General features: G+C 43.0%; 2 protein-coding genes across 4 annotated transcripts; both read left to right on the forward strand.

Annotated features, from left to right (window-relative positions):
* The first annotated feature begins 658 nt into the window (after positions 1 to 658).
* Positions 659 to 23,795, forward strand: NSUN4 (NOP2/Sun RNA methyltransferase 4). 3 transcript variants are annotated; one of them, XM_079116234.1, is made up of 6 exons: positions 659 to 811; positions 4,893 to 5,227; positions 9,203 to 9,357; positions 10,476 to 10,636; positions 16,160 to 16,284; positions 23,231 to 23,795. In XM_079116234.1, exons 1-6 carry the CDS (start codon positions 719 to 721, stop codon positions 23,487 to 23,489), a joined length of 1,128 nt encoding a protein of 375 aa, XP_078972360.1. In that variant the 5' UTR covers positions 659 to 718; the 3' UTR covers positions 23,490 to 23,795. The 3 variants fall into 3 exon arrangements, with proteins under 3 accessions (XP_078972360.1, XP_078972359.1, XP_078972361.1); XM_079116233.1 differs by lacking the exon at positions 23,231 to 23,795 and adding an exon at positions 17,729 to 18,341; XM_079116235.1 differs by lacking the exon at positions 23,231 to 23,795 and adding an exon at positions 17,729 to 18,341 and having other exon boundaries at positions 708 to 807.
* Positions 818 to 4,886, forward strand: LOC306646959 (sperm head and tail associated protein-like). The gene has a single exon (XM_079115846.1). It carries the CDS (start codon positions 1,082 to 1,084, stop codon positions 3,779 to 3,781), a length of 2,700 nt encoding a protein of 899 aa, XP_078971972.1. The 5' UTR covers positions 818 to 1,081; the 3' UTR covers positions 3,782 to 4,886.
* Positions 23,796 to 24,973: the final 1,178 nt, after the last annotated feature.

The raw sequence follows: 24,973 nt of genomic DNA on the forward strand, positions 1-24,973 counted from the left end.
GGTTCAATCCCTAGTAAAAAAAAGAAATTGTAAAGACAAAAGCAGCCATTGGTGCGGTGGCACATGCCTGTAATCCCAGTGACTAGGGAGGCTGAAACAGGAGGATTGCCAGTTCAAAGCCACCCTCAGCAATTTCGCAGGACCCTGTCTCAAAAAAAGAAATAAAAATGGTTGGGGATGTGGATCAGTGGTTAAGTGCCCTTGGGTTCAATCCCTGGTATTAGAGAGAGAGGGGGGGGGGGGGGGGGGAGACACGAGAGGTCAGCAACATTTTTCTGTGAAGATCCAGGAAGCAAATACGTTCCAGAGTCTCTGGAAATAAATACAATAGCTCCCCCTAATCCACGGTTTTGCTCCCAGCTCCTTCCTGCGCCTTTACCCCCCTAGTAACTCCAATACTCAATCACCAACTCCCAGTTCTCTCTGATCCTCTAAATGGGTTAAGGGCCCTTTCCGAGTCTTTAGCACTGCTCCAAAGATCTAGAAGGAGTCAACATTGCGGGTGCCAGGTTGCTCCTTTTCCGGGACGTCTCTGGCCTAGCGCAGCGCGATTTTTCGGTGGCATATAGGGGTGGGCGGAGCCCTGGGCGAGAGCCCGAGACCCTATTCCCTCCCCCTTTCCTTCCCCTGCGCTTCAGAGTAGCGCACACTACTTCCCCGGAACCCCGGGAACTGCAGCTGCGGTTCCGGTCGGATTTACCAGGTGACGCACGCTGACATGGCTGCGCCAATAGTGAAGTGTGTTCGGCAGCTGCTGAAACAAATGGACTTCGCGCCGGTCCAGCGAAGACATCGACATAAGAAGAAGTGGGTAAGGTCTGGGCGGGATTGCGGTGGGGAAGCTCCTCCAACCCTTGCATTTCTCACACGCCTCAGTTGAATTCGATACTCCAGCCTCATCAGAACCCCTTGCCCTCTCTCTCCACCCCTCAGGTAGCGTCACCGCCTTACGTCTATTACGTCACTCCCCGTCTGCCTTTTATTCGTCACAAGTCTTCGACTCCTTTTCCAGTTAACGTAGTAGTGTCCTGACTCCGCCTCTCTAAGTTACGTTATCACCTCCGCCCTCATTCTTTCCGTTATGCCACCATCTTTTCTCTCCAGGTGCTTACCTTTCCCTTGGCCCGCACTACCCCCTCCTCCCCTCCCCCTTCCTCCCTCTATCCCTCACCCCTTCCTCCCTCTTTTTCTCCCCTCTCCCCCCATGACCTCTTCTGCTCCTTTCCTTATTGAACTTTCAACCGGGTTGACCGCACCCCTCGAAAAACGTAATAACGATTACCCACTTCCTCCTGGGTGTCCGTCGCCCTGCGGGAAAGGATTGAGCCCCATCCTCAGCCTTGAGCTGCCTCTGGCATCCAGGACAGGTTACAACGACCACCATACCCAAACTACGGGCCTTTCCCCAAATGCAGGCAAAAGGTGCAACGACCCCCCTCACCCCAGAGACCCTTGCTCTTGCCTCACCGGCATATCCCCCTGCTTATCTCCTCGGATCCCTTCCCCGACCCCACCACCTCCCTCCCCACCCCCACAGGAGAGATGTTCTTTTGAACCCTGTTCTCCCCAACTTCCTGGAAGACCCCACTGCCACGGGCCCAGACACTCTAGTTCATCTCCGAACCCTTGTGACCGGATCGGCTTTCTAGAGTCACCCTCTGTCCGTCAGCGGAGCACTTTTTGCGGCTGGATCAATCCCCCAAGAAAGCAGCATCCTTGTCCTCCAAGTCCTTACTTTGACCAGCACCCTTACCTGTGTTGCTGCAGTACCATGACCTCTCCTGTCACTCATCAGGCCCCCGGAACCAGCCCGGTGACCTCTCCTCAACTTACTCACATTTGCTTAGAAACTGGCTCCCTGATTTCACCACCCCTCATTCAGGGTTCCCAGGGAACTTGTCCGGTGATATCACCTCCTCTTACTCATAGACCCCCAGGAACTGGCCTCATAATTTCACCTCCCCTTGCTCATCGGCCCATGGAAACTAGACCTGTATTTTCCCCAATTATTTCTCATAAGGTTTTGGAAATTGGGACCGTGACTTCTCCTCTCCTTTCTCACTGGTCCTCAGGGAGAAGTTATAATGACCCTCCTCTTTCCCCAGCATCTTCCCCAGCTACTGGCAGCCTTTACCAGGGCCACTTTAAGCTTCAAGATTCTTGTGACCCCAAACCACAACTTGACCAGCCTACTGGGAAAAATTGTGGCTGCCCACTTTCTTCTCAAGCAGGCATGTCTGGCTCTCCTAACTCACCTCAGGAGGGCTCTTTTCATTACTCCCATCTTCCCTCAGAGGCCCATATATCTTCCCCTGGGACCCCTTACTGTGTCGTAAGCCTACCCTCTGAGAGTAAGGGTTCTCCTTGCTCACCTCAGTCTCAGGTTCCCAGGAAGCCTTGCTTTGAGTCCCTTCTCTCCTGGGAGACTGACCAGAGCTCTTACCTCTTTGTAACCCCAGGTACTGTGATTTCTGGTCCTCCCTGTCCTCTAGAATCATCTCTTCCCCAGTGTCCCTATTCTGGCCTCTATTGTTCTTCACTTTTGGGCAACCAGTTTATAGCTCCACCCCAGTCAGCCTCCCGCAGAAGCTATAATGAACCTCCTCTCCCTACCCCAGTTTCCCCACAAATGAAGTCCCCCAAATTCTCAGAGTTAAGACAGCAGCGTGTTCTACACAAGTGTCGCTCCCTAGTTAACACTCCCCAGCACACTTCTGGCCATCCCAAGCCCCCTGAGGCTAGCACCTCTCCTCTGCCTCCCTCCCGCCTCTCAGGTCCTCCTGTGGAGCCATCTGTCACAACTCCTTTAAATTCCTGCCGGAAGGAACTTCCCCCAGGGACTGCCTTACCCACTGTTTGCCCTGGAATCATCAAAACTGTTGTCCCTACTTCCCTTCCCCTTTGCCTTCCTTGTGATCCTCTCATACCCAGTAGTTATCCCAAGAGCAGTCCCCATGGACCCCCCGTGGTAGCCCCCTGCAATACCCATCTATACTCTGTGGTTCCCACCACCTCCCATCCCTGCCAACTTCCTGGTTCCCTCAATCGCTCTACAATGCCTCCCTGTGGCACCTGTGGCACTCCCAGGGGTCCACCCATACTCCACTGCAAGCCTGTGGTGCCTCCTTGTTCTACCCATATCTATTCTTTTATCCCTCTGAGAACACCCTTTAACCCCCAGTCTTTACCCATTATCCCCCGAGCTCGGCCCTGCCCTGATGCTATCCCCTGTGGCCTTCATACCTACTCTGTGGCCTCCCAAGGCCCCTGCAAAGTGCCACTCCGGATCCCCTACAGCTGCCCTTTGCCTTCATCCAAGAGCTCTACTTGTAGTACTGATCCCAGCTGTAGTTCAACCATTGTTACCAGTGAATGTCATAGTAGTGAGAGCCACAGCAGGACTGTCACCCAAAGAAAAATTCCAAGCCACAGCAAGAGTCCGCATAGTGAAAGTGGGAGCCAGAGCTCGAGTCGGCACCATAGCAGAAGTCGAAGCCAGAGCAAGAGTCCACACCATAGTAGAAGTCAGAGCCGAAGTGGTAGTCTTCACCAAGATAAAACTGAGGACCAGAGTGAGAGTCCCCAGGGTGACACTAGTCAGGAACAGAGCAAGAGTTCTCACCGTGGTCGAAGTCGGAAGCCAAGCAAGAGTCCCCGTGGTGGCAAAGGTCAGGGCCGGAGCAAGAGTCCCCATCACAAGAAAGGTCAGGGTCGGAGCAAGAGTCCCCATCACAAGAAAGGTCAAGGTCGGAGCAAGAGTCCCCGCACTAACAAAAAATAAGGACCAGAGCAAAAGTTCTGACCAGACCAAAATATCTAGGCCAGAGCAAGACTGTTAACAAGACTTCGAGTGGTAACAAATATCCCATCTGCTGCAAACAGGACCAATTTGTGGACTCCTCATCTGAAGTCTTCATTTCCCTTTTAATCTACCTTTATTTTCTTCAAAACCTGACTCATGTCCCTCACTGCTGTCCCCATAGCAGTCATCCTAGAAGTCTCTGTCTTGATTCATACCTCAAGGTTCCGTGAACTCTCTTTATCCACACCTTCCTAGGGTCTGGGAACTTTCCCAAAATAACCCTCAACACTATGGTTCAGAGCATTATGGTGCCAGACATACTTAGGTAAGTTACTCTTTCCATCAATTGTGGAGTTATTATTTTTGTACTTTCTATAGAACTACTGTTGTATACACATAAGCTAGTAGACATAAAAGACTTTGGAAAATAGAAGGGCTCTTTAGAGGAAGAATGCCTTGTTTTTAAACCCAAAGCTTTCCACCATAGTTTCTTCCAGAAATGAATACAGTTGTTACCTCTAATCCATGGCTTTGCTTTTCATAATTTCAGGTAACCAGTCAACCATGGTCTGAAGATCTTAAGTGGAAAATTCTAGAAATAAGTTTATAAGTTTTATTTTTTTAATTTTTATTATTTTGTGGCTGGGGTGTAGCTCAACTTTAGAGCATTTGCCTGGCATGCTGAATGCCCTGGTTTCAATCCCTGCCACTGCAGGTGGAAATGGGGGCAGGTCTGGTGTCAAAGGAATTCAAGAGAATGGGCACTCAAGAGAGGACTCTTGAGCAGAGTCAGTAGAAGGTTGGCTCAGTGATTAAGCACCCCTGGATTCAATCCCCAGAACAACAACAACAAAAAGATCCACACATGGTGAGAGGTAGAGCTTCCTTTGCTTCCTTTAACAGTCCTGAGATAGGAAGGCCAGTTCCTCACTACTTTTTCTCCCATACTTCTTTGTTAGGCAGAGGCCGAATGCAAAGGTGGGAGTGGGTACTATCTGGATCTAAGTTTGCCCCTGGGCTCTGAGATACTAGTGAGATCAGACAGTAGGGGATAAAGGCAAGACTGAGAAGACTGCCCTTTCTCTTATAGGCGGCAACAGAGCCCAAATTCCCTGCCAGCCAGCTGGCTCTGCAGAATTTTGACATGACCTACAGTGTGCAGTTTGGGGATCTTTGGCCATCGATTCGTGTAAGTCTCCTCTCAGAGCAGAAGTATGGTGCACTTGTCAATAATTTTGCTGCTTGGGATCATGTGAGTGCTAAGCTGGAGCAACTGAGTGCCAGGGACTTTGTGAATGATGCCATCTCCCGCTGGAAATTGGAGCCTGAGAGTGGCCTCTCTGCAAACTCATCCTCAGCCTGCAGTCCAAACCTTCGATGCTTCACTTTTGCCAGAGGGGATGTCAGCTGCTTCCCTTCAGCCAGGTAAGATCTAGAGCCATGGCTGGGATTACCCTGAGTCCCTACCCGAAGTAGAATGAAGGTTCCCAGCTCCTGCCCTCTGTGATAAGGATCATAATATTGCTAATTTTCTGGTGTGCTAATTGCTATCCATAATGTTATTCCATTCTGTTCTGTCAACACCCTGATGAAATAGGTAATATTTTTATTCCTCTTTTACATTTGAGGAAACTGAGGTGCAGAGAAATTAAGTTAGTTACTTGCTTTAGGTTCTTTGGTACAGTTAGTATGTAGACCCAGATAATCTGACCCCATAACCTGTTCTACTGCCTTCCATAGGACATAACCACAAGCATTCACTGCACCTTGTCCAATTAAAATGCTTGTTATTCACAGTTATTTTTCCCCATTTTGCCCTCACAGCCACCCTCCAGAGTAATTAGGACAAATAATCTTAGGTACCAGAGAGGAAGTGGACTTTGCTAAGAAATGGACTCTGGCTAGGGGCATAAGTTAGTGACAGACCTGGAAAAAGAAAAAAATTTAGTCACTTGATCCAATGTTCATATGTATGAAGTTGAATGAGAAAAGATTCCAGAATCAAGTGCTGGCTTGTATGTTAGAAATTGAGGGCTGGGGAGATAGCTCAGTTGGTAGAGTGCTTGCCTTGCAAGCCAAGGCCCTGGGTTCGATCCCCAGCACCGCAAAAAAAAAAAAGAAATTGAGAAAAGGAGAGCTCAGTGTTATAGGATTTGGAAATTGAAAGATTGATTCATTAATTCAATAAATATTTATTGTCTACTAAATGCCAGGCATTTAAGTGCCTTGGTTACTAATACACAAACCCTCAGGGAGCTTCCAGGCTATCAAGGAAGACATGGCATGGTGGTGACACACCTGTAATCTCAGTGGTTTGGGAGGCTGAGAAAGAAGAAGTTCACGAGTTCAAAGCCACCTTCAGCAAAAGTGAGGTACTAAGCAACTCGGTGAGACCCCTGTCTCTAAGTAAAATACAAAATAGACTGGGGATGTGACTCAGTGGTTGAGTGCCCCTGAATTCAATCCCCGGTACCCCCCGAAAAAAAAAAGAAAACTATGCCGCGCATGGTGGGGCATGCTTGTAATCCCAGTGACTCCAGAGGCTGAGGCAGGAGGATTGCAAGTTCAAGACCAACCTCAGCAACAATGGACTGGGTTACACCTAGTGATAAAATGTCTCTGGGTTTAATCCCCAGTACCAAAACCAAAACAAATAATTTACACTGGACATAGTAGCACATGCCTGTAATCCTAGCTACTTGGAAGCCTGAGGCAGAAGGATTTCAAGTTTGAGGCCAGTCTGGTTAACTTAGACCCTTTTTCAAAATAAAATATCTGATAGAGCACGGTTCAATCCCCAGTCCTGCTCCCTCTTCCCCCCACAAAAAATACCATCAGGTCCTGTAATTAAGAGATCTAACTCAGTATTTTCTGAGGAAGTAAAATTTAAGATAAGACCTGAAGATTGGAGTGAGAGGTGAAATATGAGGCTATAAAAGAAGGCAGAAGTCAGATTATGAAAATCTTACAGATCATATGAAATTCTGGACTTTTTTTCTAAGAGGAAGCCCTGAAGATTTTAATCTGGGGAATGACATGACCAGATTTGAAATTTTAAAATATTACTCTGGCTGCAGCATTGAAAGCAGATTGAAGAAGGTCAAGGATATAAATGGAGATATAAATTAGCAGTCGTCCTTGCTACTGGCTGGAGAGAAGGCTGTATGCTTGATAGGAATGAACAGTAAGACTGGACAAGTATATATGGAGGGGTGTGTGGGAGAACCTTGACTGCCAGGAGCTTACATACTCAGGCAAAGGGAAAGGGATTTTTCTAGTGGCTCAGGGTTGCTGACCAATAGTTGAGATTGCCAGGGCTGAATGGCTTTGGGCCATATTCTCTTTAATACATATTGCTGTAAATTGCTAAGATTTGTTCTAGAGAACCACCAAAAAGGGTGTCTGAGCATGCAAAAAGTAGTGTTATGGTTTGGATATGAGGTGTTCCCCCAAAAGCTCCTGTGTTAATGCAGAAATTCAGAGGTAAAATGATTGAATTATGAGAACTGTAACCTAATCAACCCATTCTAATTTGAATGGAGTAACTAGGTGGTGGCTGTAGGCAGGTGGGGACATGACTAGTGGAGATGGGTTGCTGGGGTCAGCCTTGGAAGAGTTCATTGCTTCTTGGTGCCCTTTTTGTTTCCTGGTTTCCTTAAACAGAGTAGTGCTTCTGTGCCACACACTTTGGTCATGATGTGCTGCCTCGCCATGATGACCCAAGAGTAGTAAAGTTGACCCACCATGAAGCCTCTAAAACCATAAGCCAAGATAAACTTCTCCTTTAAGTTGTTCTTGTCAGGTATTTTGGTTATAGTGATGAACCATTGACTAACGCAGGTAGTAATGCATAAGCATGGACTTTGGAGTCAGACAAACTTAGATTTGGAGCCTGCCTTTAACACTTATTAGATATGTGGCCTTGGATAACTGAGCCTTGGTTTCCTTATCTGGAAAACAATTGTAGTACTAGCTAACACTCCAGCTCATTAGGTGCTGGCCACTTTTCTAAGGTGGTTTCTTTTTTTTTTTTTTTTTTTTGGACAGGGTCTTGTGAAATTGCTGAGGCTGGTCTTGAACCGGTGATCCTCCTGCCTCAGCCTCTTGAGTTCCTGGGATTAAAAGCATGTGCCAGAGTATCCATCTCTAAGCTCCTGATTTATATTACTTCCTTTAATTCTTATAATAACCCTATCTGGCAGGTACTTTATTACAGATGGGAAAAACTAAGGTACAGAGAACTTGAGTAGTTTGCTCAGTCACACAACTAATGAGCAACTGGGCTGAGTTTGAGATCCAGGCAGTCTGACTTTGGAATCCATGTGTACCTGTGTTATTGGGTTGTGGTGAGCAATTAAATGCAATTATACATAGTAAGCACCTAGCATAGTGCCCTGTGATACAGCACTCATTAATAGTACCTCACTGTTGATGGTATTCTCATCAAAATTATGCTCAGGAAGATTTTAGTTACTGTGAGGGGAGGATAGGTTAAGCCAGGATTTGAGATCGATTCTGAGGCATTGGCTTTAAGCAGAGCCATGGAGTAAGGACTGTTTGGTCTCCTAAGTCACTTGAGGTGCTTGGCACCCATTCCAGAGACTTCTATTCAGGAAGGACACTTTGGGAGAAGTGAGATATTGGAGCTATTACAGTGAACAAAGCAGACAATTCTACTAGGGTGAAATAGGGAAAGGAAGTACACACATATAAAGTAAATAAGTGTTTTAAAGAAAAATAATGCAGACTAAAGACATAGAAGATGATGGGAATAAAGGACTATTATTTTAGATGGAATAGTCAAGGAATGGCAGTGCCTCCAGTGAGGTAACTTTGTGTGTGTGGGGTTGGAGCGGGGTACTAGGAATTGAAACCAGGGCCTTCTGAATGCTAGGCAAGCACTCTATCACTGAGCTATACCATCAGCCATTTTTATGTTTTATTTTGGGACAGGACCTCACTGAGTTGCCAAGGCTGGCCTTAAACTTGGAATCCTCCTGCCTCAGCCTCTTGAGTAACTAACTGGGTTTACCAGTATGCACCACAGTACCTGGATCGATGAGTAACTTTTGAGGAGAGACCTGAAAGAAGTGAGGAAGTGCATCAGGGATATTTGAAGGAAAAGTTTTATAGGCAGAAAGCACAATAATTTCAAAAGCCTGAGATGGGAGCATTCGTGGCTTATTTAAGGAATACCGGGGTGGCTCGCATGGCTAGATTAGAGTGAATTGATCTGTTTTAAAAGGATTGCTTTGAATACTATGCAGATGAATAAGTGAGTGTGGGCTTGAAAAATTAGTTTTTTGCTGAATGAAGCTCAGTGGCCCCTGAGGGCATGGATTAGGATCAGTAGGTGTCCTAATTTGGAATTTGACAATAAGGTAGTCTCCTCTCTTCCAGACTTGGCAGTCTGGGTGTCATGGACTACTACCTGATGGATGCTGCCTCCTTGCTGCCTGTCCTGGCTCTTGACCTGCAACCCGGGGACGTTGTTCTTGACCTGTGTGCAGCCCCTGGAGGAAAGACACTGGCATTGCTTCAGACTGGCTGTTGCCGTAAGTGAGGGAACTGGTGTTGGGCAGAGAGGGCACCCTACCTTACGTGGTTAGGGCACATTGAATATGTTAAACTTTCTTGTTTCAGTGTCAGAGCAGGGATAGTACTGATTTGCTAAGTATGTGTAGTTTTCTGTTTGCAATTATTTCCTCCCTTTCTCTGTCAGTAGGTCAGGAAAGATTGCTGAGCCAGGCCTCTGAAGGCAAATTAAAGCAGGGCTCTGATAAATTGATCACATGACACTTTCACACCTCTATATCTGTTTACTTTCTAAGATTAAGCCTCATTCATTTCCTTGGCCAGCCTGCTAAAACAGTAAGAACTGGCCACAGCTCCATTTATATCTTCATATATTACTCTTCCCCAGCCTTTTTTATTTTTATTTTTTAAAATATTTTTAGTTGTAGATGGACACAATACCTTTATTTATTCATGTGGTGCTGAGGATTGAACCCAGGGCCTCACATAGAGGCAAGCACTCTACCACTGATCTACACCCCCAGCCCCTTCCCCAGGCTTTATGTGCTTATTGTCTCCTAAATGAGAAAGAGAGAGGAAGGAAGATTATTTGAGTCTCACTTAGTCTGCTTTTTTTATTTACTTATTTACTCAATCTTTCTGGCCCATGTAGGTGTTTGCTCTTGCATCCCCCACTCCAGAATGACTAATTTGGTGTCATGTACATAACAAATGTCCTTGTTTCTGGTCTGCATTGACTGACTACCTGAGAATTGGTTTGATTGTACATCAGTACCTCTGTTAGGATGTTTTGTTGGGCCATTGACTCTGAGGTTCTTTCCTTTTTTTAAATTTTGTGACAGTGAAGATTGCACCCAGGGGTGTTTTACCACTGAGCTACATCACCAGTCCTTTTTACTTTTTATTATTATTTTTAATTTTTTTAGTTTTGGGAATTGAACCCAGCGGTGCTCAACCACTGAGCCACATCCTTAGCCCTTTTTATATTTCATTTTGAGACAGGGTCTTGCTAAGTTGCTGAGGGCCTTGCTAAATTGCTAAGGCTGACCTTGAGCTTGTGATTCATTTGCCTCAGTCTCCCGAGTTGCTGGGATGACATGCATGTGCCACTGCATCCAACTGGAGTTTATTTTTACAGGCCACCTCGCCGCCAATGATCTCTCTACTTCCCGAATGGACAGACTACAGAAGGTCCTTCACAGCTACGTGCCTCAAGAGATCAGGGAAGGAAATCGAATTCGAGTCACTTCATGGGATGGCAGGAAGTGGGGAGAACTGGAAGGGGACACCTATGACCGGGTAAGTAATTCCTGATTTAGGATATCTATTGAGCCTGAATTGGTAAGATCTCAGATCTTGAATGGGTAGGATCCAACCTCTCTATTTAGGCATGTAGGGCTGTTTCTAGACCTGTTCATTCTCCATGGGTAATTTTGGGGAAAAAGTCATCTGCACTAATGTGTTCAGCTTAGATGATATGCTACTATGTTCATTAGCATTGGGATCAAAAATAACTTGAGCCTAACCAAATAGGGAAAAAGGTTGTTAGACTTAATTTATTTCTCAAGTCACTTGGTGCTCAGAAACCTCATGAAGATAAGTATGCATGAGTTCATTTTATTTATTTCTGAATATTAATACAGCACATGGTATAAAATTGAGAAACCACAAGAGGGTATCTAGTAAAAAGTAAGTTTCTTATACCTGTACTCAGTTGGTACTCAGCAGTCTACTTCCCTAAAGATAACGATCGTCTCTATTTTTTTCTATATCCTTTAAAGTATATAATTTTTAGCGTGAATGCATGTGCCTGTAATTCCAGCCACTTGGGAAGCTGATTGCAAATTCAAGGCCAGCATGGTAAACTTAAAAATAGAAAAAGGGCTGAGAATTGCAAATTCAAGGCCATCTTGGTAAATTTAAAAATAGAAAAACGGTTGGGAAGTGGGCACTGTGGTGCATACCTGTAATCCCAGTAGCTCAGGAGGCTGAGGCAGGACGTGAGTTCCAAGCCAGCCTCGGCAACTTACTGAGTTCCTGAGCAACTCTGCAAGACCTGTCTCTAAATAAAATATTAAGAGGGCTGGGGATGTGGCTCAGTAGCTAAGCAACCCTGGGTTGAATCCCTTGTACCACCCCCCCCAAAAAAAAAAAGGCTGGGAATATAGTCCAGTGGTAGAGTGTTAAATCAATTCCCCTCTATCACCAAAAAAAAAAAAAAAAAGGTGTGTATATTTTTTAAAAAATGGGAATTGGTTACTCATTATTCTGACCTTTTTTTAAATATAATATTATATCTTGGGTTTAATCCTTTTTAGTTTAGTTTTTGTTTTTGTGGTGGTGGAAATCAAACATGGGGTCTCATGCATGCTCAGCAAGAGTTCTACCATTAAGCTACATCTGTGACACATTTTTATTTATGTTTTTGAAGTAAATTACTCTTTGGAGGTTAAACCAATTTCACTCATGCTGGCAATGAATGACTACCATTGTCCTATAACCTGCCAACATTGGTTCTCTCAAATTTTGTTTTTTTGCCATACAAATAGTATCTAACTTACATTTTCCTAATAAATGAAAGTATTTTTATATTTTTAAGTTATTCATTTTCTTTAAATTGGTATACTCTAAAAATATTTATTTAAAATATATACTTCCGGGACTGGGGCTGTAACTTAGTGGTAGAGTGCTTGCCTAGCATGTGTGAAGCACTGGGTTCAGTCCTCAGCACCACATAAAAATAAATAAAAATAAAGGTAAGGACTGGAGATATAGCTCTGTTGGTAGAGTGCTTACCTCACAAGCACAAGTTCCTGGGTTCAATCCCCAGCACTACAAAAAAAAAAAAAAAAAAAAAAAAAAAAAAACAAAAGCAAAAAATTAAAGGTATTCTGTTAATCTACAACTAAAAATATTTAAAAAATAAAAGATATTTCTAAAAAGATAAAAAATATATAACAATTGTCCCTATGTTGTCATCTGACAAATCTGTCTAGTTATTCCTATCCACCCTCTACCACTCTTTAACAAGACCAAGGCTTATAGAATCTTGAGTAGGCTTGAGAGACATGCTTCTTGCCTACTTAGGATCCCTTATTCAGCTTTTTTGACCTGAAGGCAGCAGAATAATGAAGAGAACTCTGCTGTCAGCCTAACCAGTTTCTGTATTAAAGGGCTGTCATTTACCAACCTCAAACAAACTGATCTTTCTGAACTTCAGCGTCATCTCTTCATTTTCCCCCCATTGTTGAGGATGGAACACAGGGACTTGGACATGTGCTCTATTGCTGAGCTACAGTCTCAGCCTTAACCTCTTCATTTGTGAAAGTGGGTAATCATACCACATGGGATTATTATAAAGATTCAGTGAGAATATTCAGGGACAGCATTTAATACAATCAATACGTGGTCATGAAGATTAGGCAGGTAGTAGATCTCATCATTATTCAGCCTATGCTTGCGACTTCCATTGACAGGATTTCACTCAGGTTCTGGTTCTGAACACCTCTGATGTTAGAAGTTCTTCCTCTTTTGGAATTAAAATCTGTAGATTATGTGCCTATGGGTAAGGGCAAGGATTTTGGATCTTGACTTCTTGGATTGGAATCCTGGCTCTATCATTTACCAGCCAGATTATTTGTGTGTGTGTGTGTGTGTGTGTGTGTGTGTGTGTGTGTGAATTAACCTTTCATCTAAGCTTTAGCTTCTTCATCTGTAAAACAAGGTTAATAGTAATATCTGTCCCATTGGTGGAAATTAAATAAGAATCTATATGACAGGGTCTCACTGAGTTGTTTATGAGTTGTTTAGCACTTCACCATTGCTGAGGCTAGCTTTTTTTTTTTTTTTTTTTTTTTTTTTTTGCAGTTCTGGGGATTGAACCCCAGCCTGAGGCTGACTTTGAATTCGAGATCTTCCTGCCTCAGCCTCTCAAGCCACTGGGATTATAAACATGTGCCACTGTACATGGCCTATCACAATGTTTATCATTATTTGATTTTCATTTATTGATTCTACCTATATCTTTTGAAACAATATATAATGAACTTCCTCCCATTTCACCTAATGGTGCTTCACTGATGTCTGAAAGATGTCTTCATTGATTTATTTGTTGAAGAAATAGTTGTGTGCAATCTACTCTTTGGTAGGGATGTGTTAAGCACTTTAGATGCAAAGAAGAATGCAAAGAAAGCTCAGGGCTCCACACATTGTGGCAACTCCATCCCTTCCCTACCTGTACTTGTCCATCAACTGGAGAGAGGACAGGACCTCAGAGCTTTCAGTGTTCATGACAAGACACTCGCCCTTGCCCTCCACTCAGAGCTTGCCTCCATCTCTCCTCCTTCTACCTCTCTCTTCTTTTCTGTGTTCAATTTCAAATAAGAAAATGTTTAGGTGGGCATAGTGTTGCACACTTGAAGTCTCAGTAACTCGGGAGGCTGAGTCTGGAGGATCTTAAACTCTAAGCCAGCCTCAGCTACTAGTGAGTCCCTATCAGAATAAAAAATAAAATAAAAGGGACTGGAGATGGAGGTCAGTGGTAAAGTGCCCCTGGGTTCAATCCCCAGTACAAAAAAATATATATATTTGAATAGATTTCTGTCTTCCTATAAAAGAAGTTGTGTATTTATAAGATACATATTTGGGGCTTAGATTCAACTGGAGTACCATCCTAAAATTTGACAATGATACATACACATTGGGCAGGACCAATAGAGATGCCTTAGCCATAATGCTAAGTTACTTAGGGCCTTACTGTGTTGCTAAGGCTGCCTTGAACTTGGGATCCTTCTGCCTCAGTCCCCCTAGATGGTTGCCCCCTCTAAGTATTTCCTTAGTACAACTTCCTTTCCTTTCTTCTTTTGACTAGATGTGGTCAGCATTTTTCACAGTTGACACTACTGAAGCAATTTCAGGAATATATTAGAATCACAATGTTCAAATATGTTGTCACTGATTTCTAGTCCTGTTGAAATCACGTAACTCAGCTGTTTCTTTACACCAGGGCTTGGGAATTCAGCATCCTTAGTTGTACCTGGCAGCCATTTTCATTCAAGAATATAACTACCTCCTTAGTACACTGAGAAGGAGTAGAGAAAGAATGTCTAGACCTTTTTTTTTTTATGGGTTGTGGAAATTCCCACAGCTTTCTTTTTATATGCATTTCAGTTATACCTTTGCTCATCCTTTCATATTATTTACCAATGTTGAATCAATTTCTTTTAGTTGTATCTCTTCTGTACAACGTAGACTTGGGTTTCACATTGGGACACAATCTATAAACTATTCTTTTAATTGCTGACTTAAGCAATTGATGTCACTGATAATATTTGGTCTCAACTGTCTCAAATTATTTTACCATTTATTTATTTGGTATCAGGGACTGAACCCAGGAGTGCTTAATCACTGAGCCACATCCCTAGCCCTTTTTTATTTTTTATTTTGAGACAGGTTTTTGCTAAGTTGCTTAGGACCTCAGTAAGTTGCTGAGACTTGACTTTGAACTCATGATTCTTCTGCCTCAGCTTCCTAAGCTGCTATGATTACAGGTGTGCGCCACTGTGCTCTGCTACTCTTTATTTACCGTGTTTCTTTCACTGTGTGATCTCTGTTCTTTGCTCTTTGTTTTTGCTTTTAATTTCTTTTGTTACATAGAAAGGTTTATTTTTATTTGTTTATTTAACAGTGCTGGGGATTGAGCCCTGGGACCTTGTGTACACTACTAATGAGCTACATTCCCAGCCCAGGAGATGTATATTTAAACTTTTACATTGGATAATTCCAATATTAAAAACGTTTGGAGTTTAATTCTACTGGTTTTTGTTTCTGCTGACTTACTCCAAAAGGCTTGTTTCCTTTTGTTTTTGTGGTTATTTTTGTTACATGTCTTATATATATTTTTTTTTTCTTTTTTCTTTTGGTACCATGGATTGAACCCAGGGTTGCTTAACCACTAAGTCACATCCCCAACCCTTTTTATTTTTTAAAATTTGAAACAAGGTCTTGCTAAGTTGCTTAGGGCCTTGCTGAGTTGTTGAGACTGACTTTGAACTTGTGATCCTTCTGCCTCAACCTCCTGAGCTGCTGGGATTACAGGCGTATGCCACCATGCCTGGCTGGGTTTTGAAAAGATTTTACTTATTGATCTTTAAGTTTTTAATATTAATATATAATATTATATAATTGTTATATAATATATCGATTGTACAGATTAGTGGAATTCAGTGCGCTATTTCAGTTCATGCATACAATATGCACTGATCAAATCCAACCTCCTTTTATCCATCATCCATGGCCAACACTCTTCCCATCTTCCCAACCTATAGTTACCACTATTCTACATTCAGGTCAACATTTTTAAGCACTCTATCCCTCCTACTTCCCCAACCCTTTTTATTTTTTATTTTGAGGCATGGTCTCACTAGTTGCTTATGTTCTTGCTAAGTTGCTAAGGCTGGCCTTGAACTTACAATACTCTTGTCCCTGTTGTTGTTGTTGTTTTTGGGACCAAGGATTTACTACTGAGCCACAGCCCTAACCCCTTTTTATTTTTTATTTTGAGATAGGATCTCACTAAGTTGCCTTGCTATATTGCTGAAGCTGGCCTTGAACTTGGCAATCCTCCTGCCTCAGGCTTCTTAGTCACTGGGATTATAGATGTATGCTACCACATTTGGCATCCCACTCATTATTTCACAATTGTCTACCAGGTTAAAATGGGAAATGTTGGTCAGGTCCTCTGCATTGGATGGATGGGCAGAGAGAACATTCCATGAAACCTTCTAGGCCAGGCACCTAAAACAACTCTGTTTTGTTTGACAGGTGCTAGTGGATGTACCCTGTACCACAGACCGCCACTCCCTTCATGAAGAAGAGAACAACATTTTTCAACGGTCAAGGAAGAAGGAGCGACAGATGTTGCCTATGCTGCAGGTGCAGCTTCTTGCGTGAGTGACAGATTTATAAAAACTCAGAATTTTGTGCCACAGTGCTTTAGGAGTCTGCTCACTTGGGAGATTGGGGTTCTGGAAGCTCTCTCCAAGACCATCACCCATACAAAGGTCTTATGTCTGGAGATCTGCTGGGAGGAATCAGGCATCATGCGATGGTCCTTTTCTGAAACATAAAAATTCTCTCTATCTGGTAAGGACATACATGCAAGGGTGGGCTGTTATTTACCAGATATTTCATGCTGTTTTACCCTCAGTACTGGTAACTCACATATGTTTGAAAAATAGGTACTGCACAGCATGGTGGCTCACTTTTGTAGACCCATCTACTTGGGAATAAAGTAAAGTGAGGCAGGAGAATCACTAGGAATTTGGGGCCAGCCTGGACTTTAGCCTGGGTAGCACTGCAAGACTCCATAACTTTATTTTTATTTATCTTTTTATTTATTTAGTGGTGTGAGGATTGAAAGTGGGGGTGCTCTACCACTGAGATAAATCACCAGCCCTTTTTATCTTTTTTAAAATTTTGAGACAGGGTCTTACTGAGTTCCTGAGACTAGGCTCAGACTTGTGATCCTCCCGCTTCAACCTCCCGAGGAGCTGGAGTTGTAGGCATGTGCCACCACTCCCAGCTGAGCCCATGTCTCTTTAAGATAAAGAAAAATAGATACTGAGGTCAAGGCTCTATAGGGTTAACTAGATCTATATCCAATATCAGGATTTAGTCCACAATTGGAGTCAGGATTCAAGGAATCATTTTAAGAGTCTTCTTAGATGAGATCCTGCGGAGTAATGGAGTAAGGTTGGATTGCTCTATGCCTTAAGAATGATTTTTCATGCTTGGTATGGTGGTGCACATCTGTAATCCCAGCAACTCCCGAGGCTGAGGCAGGAGGATTGCACTTTTTTTTTTTTTTTTTTTGCAGTGGTAGGGATCAAACCCAGGGCCTTGTGCTTGCAAGGCATGCACTCTACCAACTGAGCTATCTCCCCAGCCCAGGATTGCACTTTTGAAACCAAACTCAACAACTGAGTAGGGTCCTAAGCAATTTAGTGAGACCCTATCTCAAAATCAAAAAATAAAAAGGGCTGGGGATGTGATTCAGGGGTAAAGTACTCCTGGGTTAAATCCCTGGTTACCAACCCTCCCCCCCCCCAAAAAAAAAGACTTTTCAGGCAAACATTTTCTGGTTCCCTCTTGCCCTGTGGGAACTTGGTTTCTTCTCACTTGAATAAATCCTACTCCTTAAAGCTCAAAAAAAAAAAAAAAAAAAAAAGAATGACTTTTCAAACATCATGTTGGAAGGGGACTTCAGAGTCTCTCCAATCCAGCTATCCATCATTTATTAGAACTCCCCTACATGTGTTTCCAGATGTTTATGTTGCTCTTCCATTGCTGGGAAGCTCAATAGAAATTGCTTCTTTCTCTTTCTGGTTTCAGGGCTGGACTCCTTGCCACCAAACCGGGAGGCTATGTTGTCTATTCCACCTGTTCTCTTTCACACTTACAGAATGAGTATGTGGTACAAGGCACCATTGAGCTTCTGGCCAATCAATATAGCATCGAGGTTCAGGTGGAAGACCTATCTCACTTCCGAAAGCTTTTCATGGACACATTCTGTTTCTTCCCATCATGCCAGGTTGGGGAGCTGGTAATGCCAAACCTTATGGCCAATTTTGGGCCTATGTACTTCTGTAAAATGCGTAGACTGACATAGCATCACTTGTCCCTGAAGTAGGAAGACAAAGGATGTACTCTGTTGGAGGCACTGGAAACTGAAACCAGTGGCAGAGATGCACTCTGGATCCTGTCTCCATCTTGATTTTTTCTGCAGTTTTAAGCAATAGGATGTAGGAGTTTGTCCTGCTGCTCAATTGTGAAGCATCAACAGGTCTCTAACTCACTTATAACCCTTCCCTATTGCCAAGCTTATGCTAACGGTGCCTGTCCCATTTGGAGGTTAAAAGGAAAAAAACCAGTGAGAAAGCCTACACTGTAAGCTGTATCCTTGTGAAGAAGCATTTAGCCAATAAAATTGTTGAAGTTCCATAGAGCTGGGGCTATGTCAGGGAATTCATGTCCGTCCAAGTACTGTCATAGTTACATTTGTACAAGCAGCAGCTGCTGAGCACTAACTCCATGGTGTCCAAGCTCAGGACCTCAGACTGGTGGTTCCTGGCCTCTGATTATAGAGCTCCTTTCACACTTGAGGTGAGTTGCACCTAATCAGTTGGTAGTCCAGCAAGCCTCCATAGTTTCTCCATATGGCCCATGATCTAATTTAAGAAACAAGTAACTAAAAGTGTTAAGCCAATGCATGATAATCTGCTTACTTACTCATTGAGAAAGCTCTCCTGAGCTGAGTAATTCTGACCATTCCTTCTGCTGCCAATAACACTTTTACCCAAATGTATCTGGAGAAACTGCTTCTGCCATAGGGATGTCATACTCTTGTGTGGGTTTTGTTTTTGTTTTTTGCTGTGCTGGGGATTGAACCCAGGGCCTTGTGCTTGCAAGGCAGGCACTCTACCAACTGAGCTACATCTCCAGCCCCTCTTGTGTGGTTCTTAACAGCAAGTATTCTGTGGGCTTTGGTATGGCAGGTAGCTAGGGAGCTGTGAAAACTGTAGCAGTTGGGATTGGGGGAGATAATCAGACCTCTACAACCTTCAGAATGACAACTCACCTCCTTTTGCTTTCTGAGTGCCTAGGAACATCTTAATGTTTTGTTTTCTTTTGTACCAGGTTTTTTTGTTCTTGTTTCTAGTCTGTGACTGAATTCTGTGTTTCTAGTCTGTGCCTCCTCTTTGGCCTATCTCAAAATCCCTCAGAGGTTCAGCAGGCAGGAACCATATGCATATGAGGTTCAGATCTTCCCCCAGCATCATAGAGTTTTACCTCATACAATGTATGTTTGGGGAAACACTATATAATTTACTGACTGCATGCTATTTACATTTTTGTAACATTAGCCAAAAAATGGTAACCTTTAGTGGCAGGGAGATTAAAAATTGCTTGTGGTTACCTGCAAATTTTTTTTTTAACTTAATTTTTGCTGTGGTTTTTTTTCTGAAAAATGGACCCTTGTGCAAGAAAGGGTGTATAACTTAGAATACCTGAAGGTATCTTGATTCTTCCTGTTGTCCTTATTCCTCTTCTACCTCTTCCTGCCACTCCTTTTGTCCTTTACGCTTTTCTTAATCCTTATTTGACTGTTAGAGGTGTCAGATGAGAAGGGCTTTAGCTGATCTTAAGCCTTTTCCTTTCTTAGGATTTGCATTGTAACTAGGCCCTGGAAGATCTTTCGGACTCCAAATCAAGTGAAGCTAAGAAGATAGAACTCCAGGAGCTTGGCTGGTGCTCTGAGTACAACCCTAACCAGCTTTTATGCATATGGTTCCTGCCTGTTGTTTGCTTTGTACTTAGTATTTGCTAAGGTTGAGAGGCCTTTGATGCCTGTGTTTTGGCCCTTGGCCTCTTGGATGTCCAGTCTGGTGCTACTTGAATACTAAGCAGTAATAGTTCAAGAGGAACAGCTCTTCTTCTGTAATCACAGTCTAATTGGGAGCATACCAACTCAGGTAAGAAAAGTAGAGAACTGCTTTGGAAAACAGTTTTATTCTCTCCTCTAATTGATTTGTGGTACTGAGGATTAAACCCAGGGACACTACCACGGAGTTATATCCCCAGCACTCATTTTCTTTTGGGGCATGGGGTACTGGGGATTGAACTCAGGGGCACTTGACCATTGAGTCACATCCCCAACCCTATTTTGTATTTTATTTAGAGACAGGGTCTCACTCAGTTGCTTAGCTCCTGACTATTGCTGAGGCTGGCTTTGAACTCGTGATCCTCCTGCCTCTGGTCACTCCCCAGAATCACTTTCTTTATTGAGAGTTTGCAGTTGGTCTGACTGGTTACATCCATCTGGGTAGGTTCCATGGTCAGAGTAACACAAAAACCTTCCTGGACACATCTGATTTGGGCTTTCTCAAAGACAAAATTTCTCACTCTCAAAGACAAAATTTCTCACACACATCATGGTGATTTAACCAAAGACCCCCTCTCAGTGCAGTTTATGTGTGAGTAAGGACCACTGAGCCACATCCCCAGCTGTTTTTATTTTTTATTTTGAGACAGGGTCTTGCTAAGTTGCTTAGGGCTTCACTCAACTGTTGCTGAGGCTAGCTTTGAACTTATGATCCTCTTGCCTCAGCCTCTGGAGCCACTGGGATTATAGGTGTGTCTCTCAGATTTCTGATGCTTACCTGCCCAGGCTTTCTCTTGCTGCCCTGTGTCCTTTGCCTTTAAATTAAAATCTTAGGTGGTTGTGTTCTATGAAGTTTGGTGAATCCTTTCAGAGTCCTGGCATTGGGAAATTTTGTATATAAAAATGGAATCATAATAAATAGTTTATTAGTCAAGTTTCCATCACTGTGACGAAATACCTGGGAAAGTCAGCTTAAAGGAGAAAATATTAATTTTGGCTCATGGATTCAGGAGTTTCAGTATAAGGTCAGCTGGCTCAATTGCTTTGGGCCTGAAGTGCAGAGAATTGTGGTGGGAAGGGTATTGTGAAGTAAAGCTGCTCACCTCATGGAAGTTGGGAAGCAGAGACAGAGGGGAAGGGACTGGGGACAAAGTACAGTCCCCAATGGTACAACCCTAAGGACCTACTCCTTTCAACTGGGTCTACTTCCTACAGTTTCCACCACTTCCCCAGCAGTCCTTTCAGCTATGAATCCATCCATGGTTATTCTATCCATGAAATTATGAATAGATTATGGTAAAAAAGGAAAGAATAATTATCACTGTAGGATTGAGGATAGTGGTTCCCATAGGTAAGGTGATAGGATGAGGCCGGAGGGAACATAAAATTAGGTCATTTTCAAGGTTTTAATTTTCATGCGTGATGCTTATTACATTATTAAAAACTTAAAGCACTATACGTGAAAGTAAGTTGTGTGTGATAAAAGTGGTAAAAGCATGAGTGAGGATTATGATTAGTTCAACATTATATACCTGAGGTCCCTCCAAAAAGAAAGAAGTAGGTAGAAAACCAAGGCCACAGAGTATAATAGTGTCAAATATGGCTTAATGTGGGCTGTGGAAGCAACCTTAAGAACCTGGAAGAGGACTGGGGTTGTGGCTCAGTGGTGGAGCACTTGCCTAGCATATATGTAAGGCACTGGGTTGGAACCATAGCACCGCATAAAAATAAATAAATAAAATAAAGGTATTGTGTCCATCTACCTCTAAAAAAAAAAAAGAACCTGGAAGATTAGCAATGTTGCTGCAGTCTTTTTTTTTTTTTTTTTCCACATAAGGGAGTTTATTAAGCAAACAGAGTGTCTCCCTGCGGGGTAAGAGAGAAAATGAGAGGAAAAGAGAAGGGAAAGAGAAAGGGTGCGCACAAGAAAGAGTGTGAAAAGCGAGGAGGAGAAAGTAAGCAAGTGTGTAGGAAGAAAAGCAAGAGAAAATATCGTTGCTGCAGTCTTGTTCATGAGTTTCTTTCCCTGTGACATACAACAGCTCAACTATAGGAGGGGACCAGGTGTTTTGGCAGCCATGGTTAATGCTGCAGAGATAATTTGGATCTGTGGTTTTCAACTTTTTGGGTCACAAATCTGTTTGAGAGACTGAAAGCTTTGGCCCTTCTAGGGAAAAAATAAAAATTACTATAGCGTTTTAAACTTTATTTCAGGTGTTTGGTACTACCTAAAGCCCATCTATAAACTCCTAGTTAAAAACTTTTGGATTAGAAGATCTCAAGATTTCATTGCCTTTAGTGGAAGACAAGGGAACAAGTAGAACCAGACACAGTGGCACATGCCTGTAATCCCAGAGACCTGGGAGGCTCAGGGAGGAGGACTGCAAGTTAGAGTCCAGCTAACAAGATCCTGTCTCAAACTACAAAAAAAAAAAAAAAAAAAAAAGGCAAAGGTGGGTGGGAGTGTACATCAGTGGTAAAGCACTCTTGAGTTCAGTCCCCAGGACTGGGTGGGGGGAAACAAGCAGAGCCCCTCCCTCCACGCCCCAGTCAGTTCAATCATCACTTTCTCCCCTGCCAGTCTGCCCTTCCCATCTGCATTCTTGATACTCAGATATTAACACCATCTATGTTGCTACCCAATCCAGATATTGTAGTTGCCCCTGATGGCTCCTCATTAGTAATAGTAGCAGTGACAATAAGTATTATTGTGTACTGAACACCTTTCTTAGCCAGGCCCACAGAGAGAGCATTAGTTTACATACGTCATTTTTTTTTTAGTTGTAGATATACACAATACCATTATTTATTTATCTTATGTGATGCTGAGGATGGAACCCAGTACCTCACACATTATAGGCAAGTAAGTGCTCTACCACTGAGCCATAACCCCAGCCCCACTTCATTGTTTCTTATCCTCACAGAAACCCTGGGGGAGATTAGATTGTATATAAATAATTCTATGGGTACTGGCGATTCAACCCAGGGCTGCTTTACCCCTGAACTATACTCTCAGCCCTTTTTATTTTTTACTTTGAAACAGGGTCTCACTAAATTGCTTAGGGCCTTGCTAAGTTGCTGAGTCTAGTCTTGAGTTTGGAGTCCTCCTGCCTTAGCCTCCCAATCACTAGGATTACAGGCATGTGCCACCACACCTGTTTGAAATTTCTTTCTTAAAATATCTTTATTTCTCCTGTTCCTTCCTATGTTCATGCCTTGGGTGAGGCTTTTTCATTTCTCACTGAACAGTGACAATACTTCAAAATGCATTTCTGTGACTGTAATCGTGATTCTCCCTTATGTTCTTAGTAACACCTTGTATCTGTTGTGTGGTTGCTATGTCAGTAATTTATCCCATCCTGTCCCAATACTTTTCTGCTTCTCTCATCAAGAAATGGAATCTGTTTTCTACCTTTTGACACTGGGTTGATGTAATGATTTGATTTGTCCAGTAAAGTCTGGTGGAAGACATGCCATACAACTTTTGACCTTGGCACCAAAAGGCCTTGCAGCTTCCACTGTCGTCTTAGAACTCTTCTGCTGCATGTGAAGAAGCCTGGGCCATTCTCCTGGAGACTTGTGACAGAAGAAATCTTAGACCTTCCAACCTCAGAACATCAGTCAGATGGCCCCAACTATGTGTATGACCCCAGTCAAGACCAGCCTAAATTGACTCCAGAAACAGGGGCAAATAAAACAGTGTTGTTTTAAGCCAGTAATTTGGGGGGGGGGGGGCTGGGGGCTGTGAATAAATTTAAATAAAAATTTAACATACTGGGCATAGTGGCTTATGTCTGTAATCCTAGCAGCTCAGGAGTGTGAGGCAGGATTGCAATTTCAAAGCCAGTCTCAGCAACTTAATGAGGCTCTAAGCAACTTAGTGAGACCGTCTGAAAAAATAAAAAAGGGGGGCTGGGGAGATAGCTCAGTTGGTAGAGTGCTTGCCTTGCAAGCACAAGTCCCTGGGTTCGATCCCCAGCACCACAAAAAATAAATAAATAAAAATAAAATAAAAAAGGGCTGGGGATGTGGCTCAGTGGTTAAGCACCCCGGGTTCAATTCCTTGTACCAAAAAAAAATTTTTTTAAAAAGGACTGGGGATGTAGCTTAGTGGTAAAATGATCCTGGGTTAAATACCTAGTCCCCCCCCCCCGCAAAAAAAAAAAAATTACATTTAATAAATTACTTATTATTTATTAACTGACATGATAAAATCCCAAATCTGTACCCCCTCCAAGAAGCCCTCTAAATTGAACTGATTCGTCCTGCTTCTGTATATACTATGGATATAGCACTTCCTTGTGTTTGCTTTTTCAGCTTTACCCTATTTCTGGGCTAGAAATCATTGAGGGAAGGACGATATTTATCTTTGCATCTCTAAGCATCAACATGCTAAATATATATTAGGTAGTCAATACATATTTGAGTACCTTTTATGCTCTAGGCCTAATCATTAATATTAAAGAGAATGGTGAACAGAATGGAAAAGATCCTTTTTCTTAGGGCTAAAATAGACAAGTAATTACAAATAAATTACAAGTAATTACAGTTAATTTCAAGTAAATTACAAAGTCCTGAGAGAACTATGGAGTACATATACCTGGGGGACCTAACCTAATCTGAAGGAATTTTTTTTTTTTTTTTTTTTTAACACACCTGAGGATGAAGAGGTGAGGCAGAGGAGAGTATGTGAAGTGCTCTAGCAGGGAGAATGGGTCCTAAGAACTTGAAGATCCATACTGGGTATGGTGGCACATGCCTATAATCTCAGAAACTGTGGAGACTGTTGCAGGAGGATTCAAAGTTCCAGACCAATCTTAGCAATTTATCCAGATCCTGTGTCAAAACATAAAAAGGACCAGGGATGTAGCTCAGTGGTAAAGTGCCCCTGGGTCCCATCCCCAGTACTGGTACCACCGCCCCACAAAAATGTGAAGCTCCTAATGTTAGGTAGGGGTACAGCGACACCATGATGGTGGAGACAGGGTATAAGAAAGAAGCCACTGGAGGACAAGATAAGAACGGTCATGTCCCCATTTACAGTAAGTCCCATTACCATGACAGCTCCCTTCACCGAGGACTTAATCACCATGACAACTGCTACTGAGGAGTTATCACCATGACAACTCCCATGAGGTGGGGGTTGGAGAATATTCTAATCAGGTATCAAAGTAACCAATGGGAGAAAATGGGGT

Source organism: Sciurus vulgaris (assembly GCF_902686455.1).
Source record: "Sciurus vulgaris genome assembly, chromosome: 1".
Classification (NCBI taxonomy): domain Eukaryota; kingdom Metazoa; phylum Chordata; class Mammalia; order Rodentia; family Sciuridae; genus Sciurus; species Sciurus vulgaris.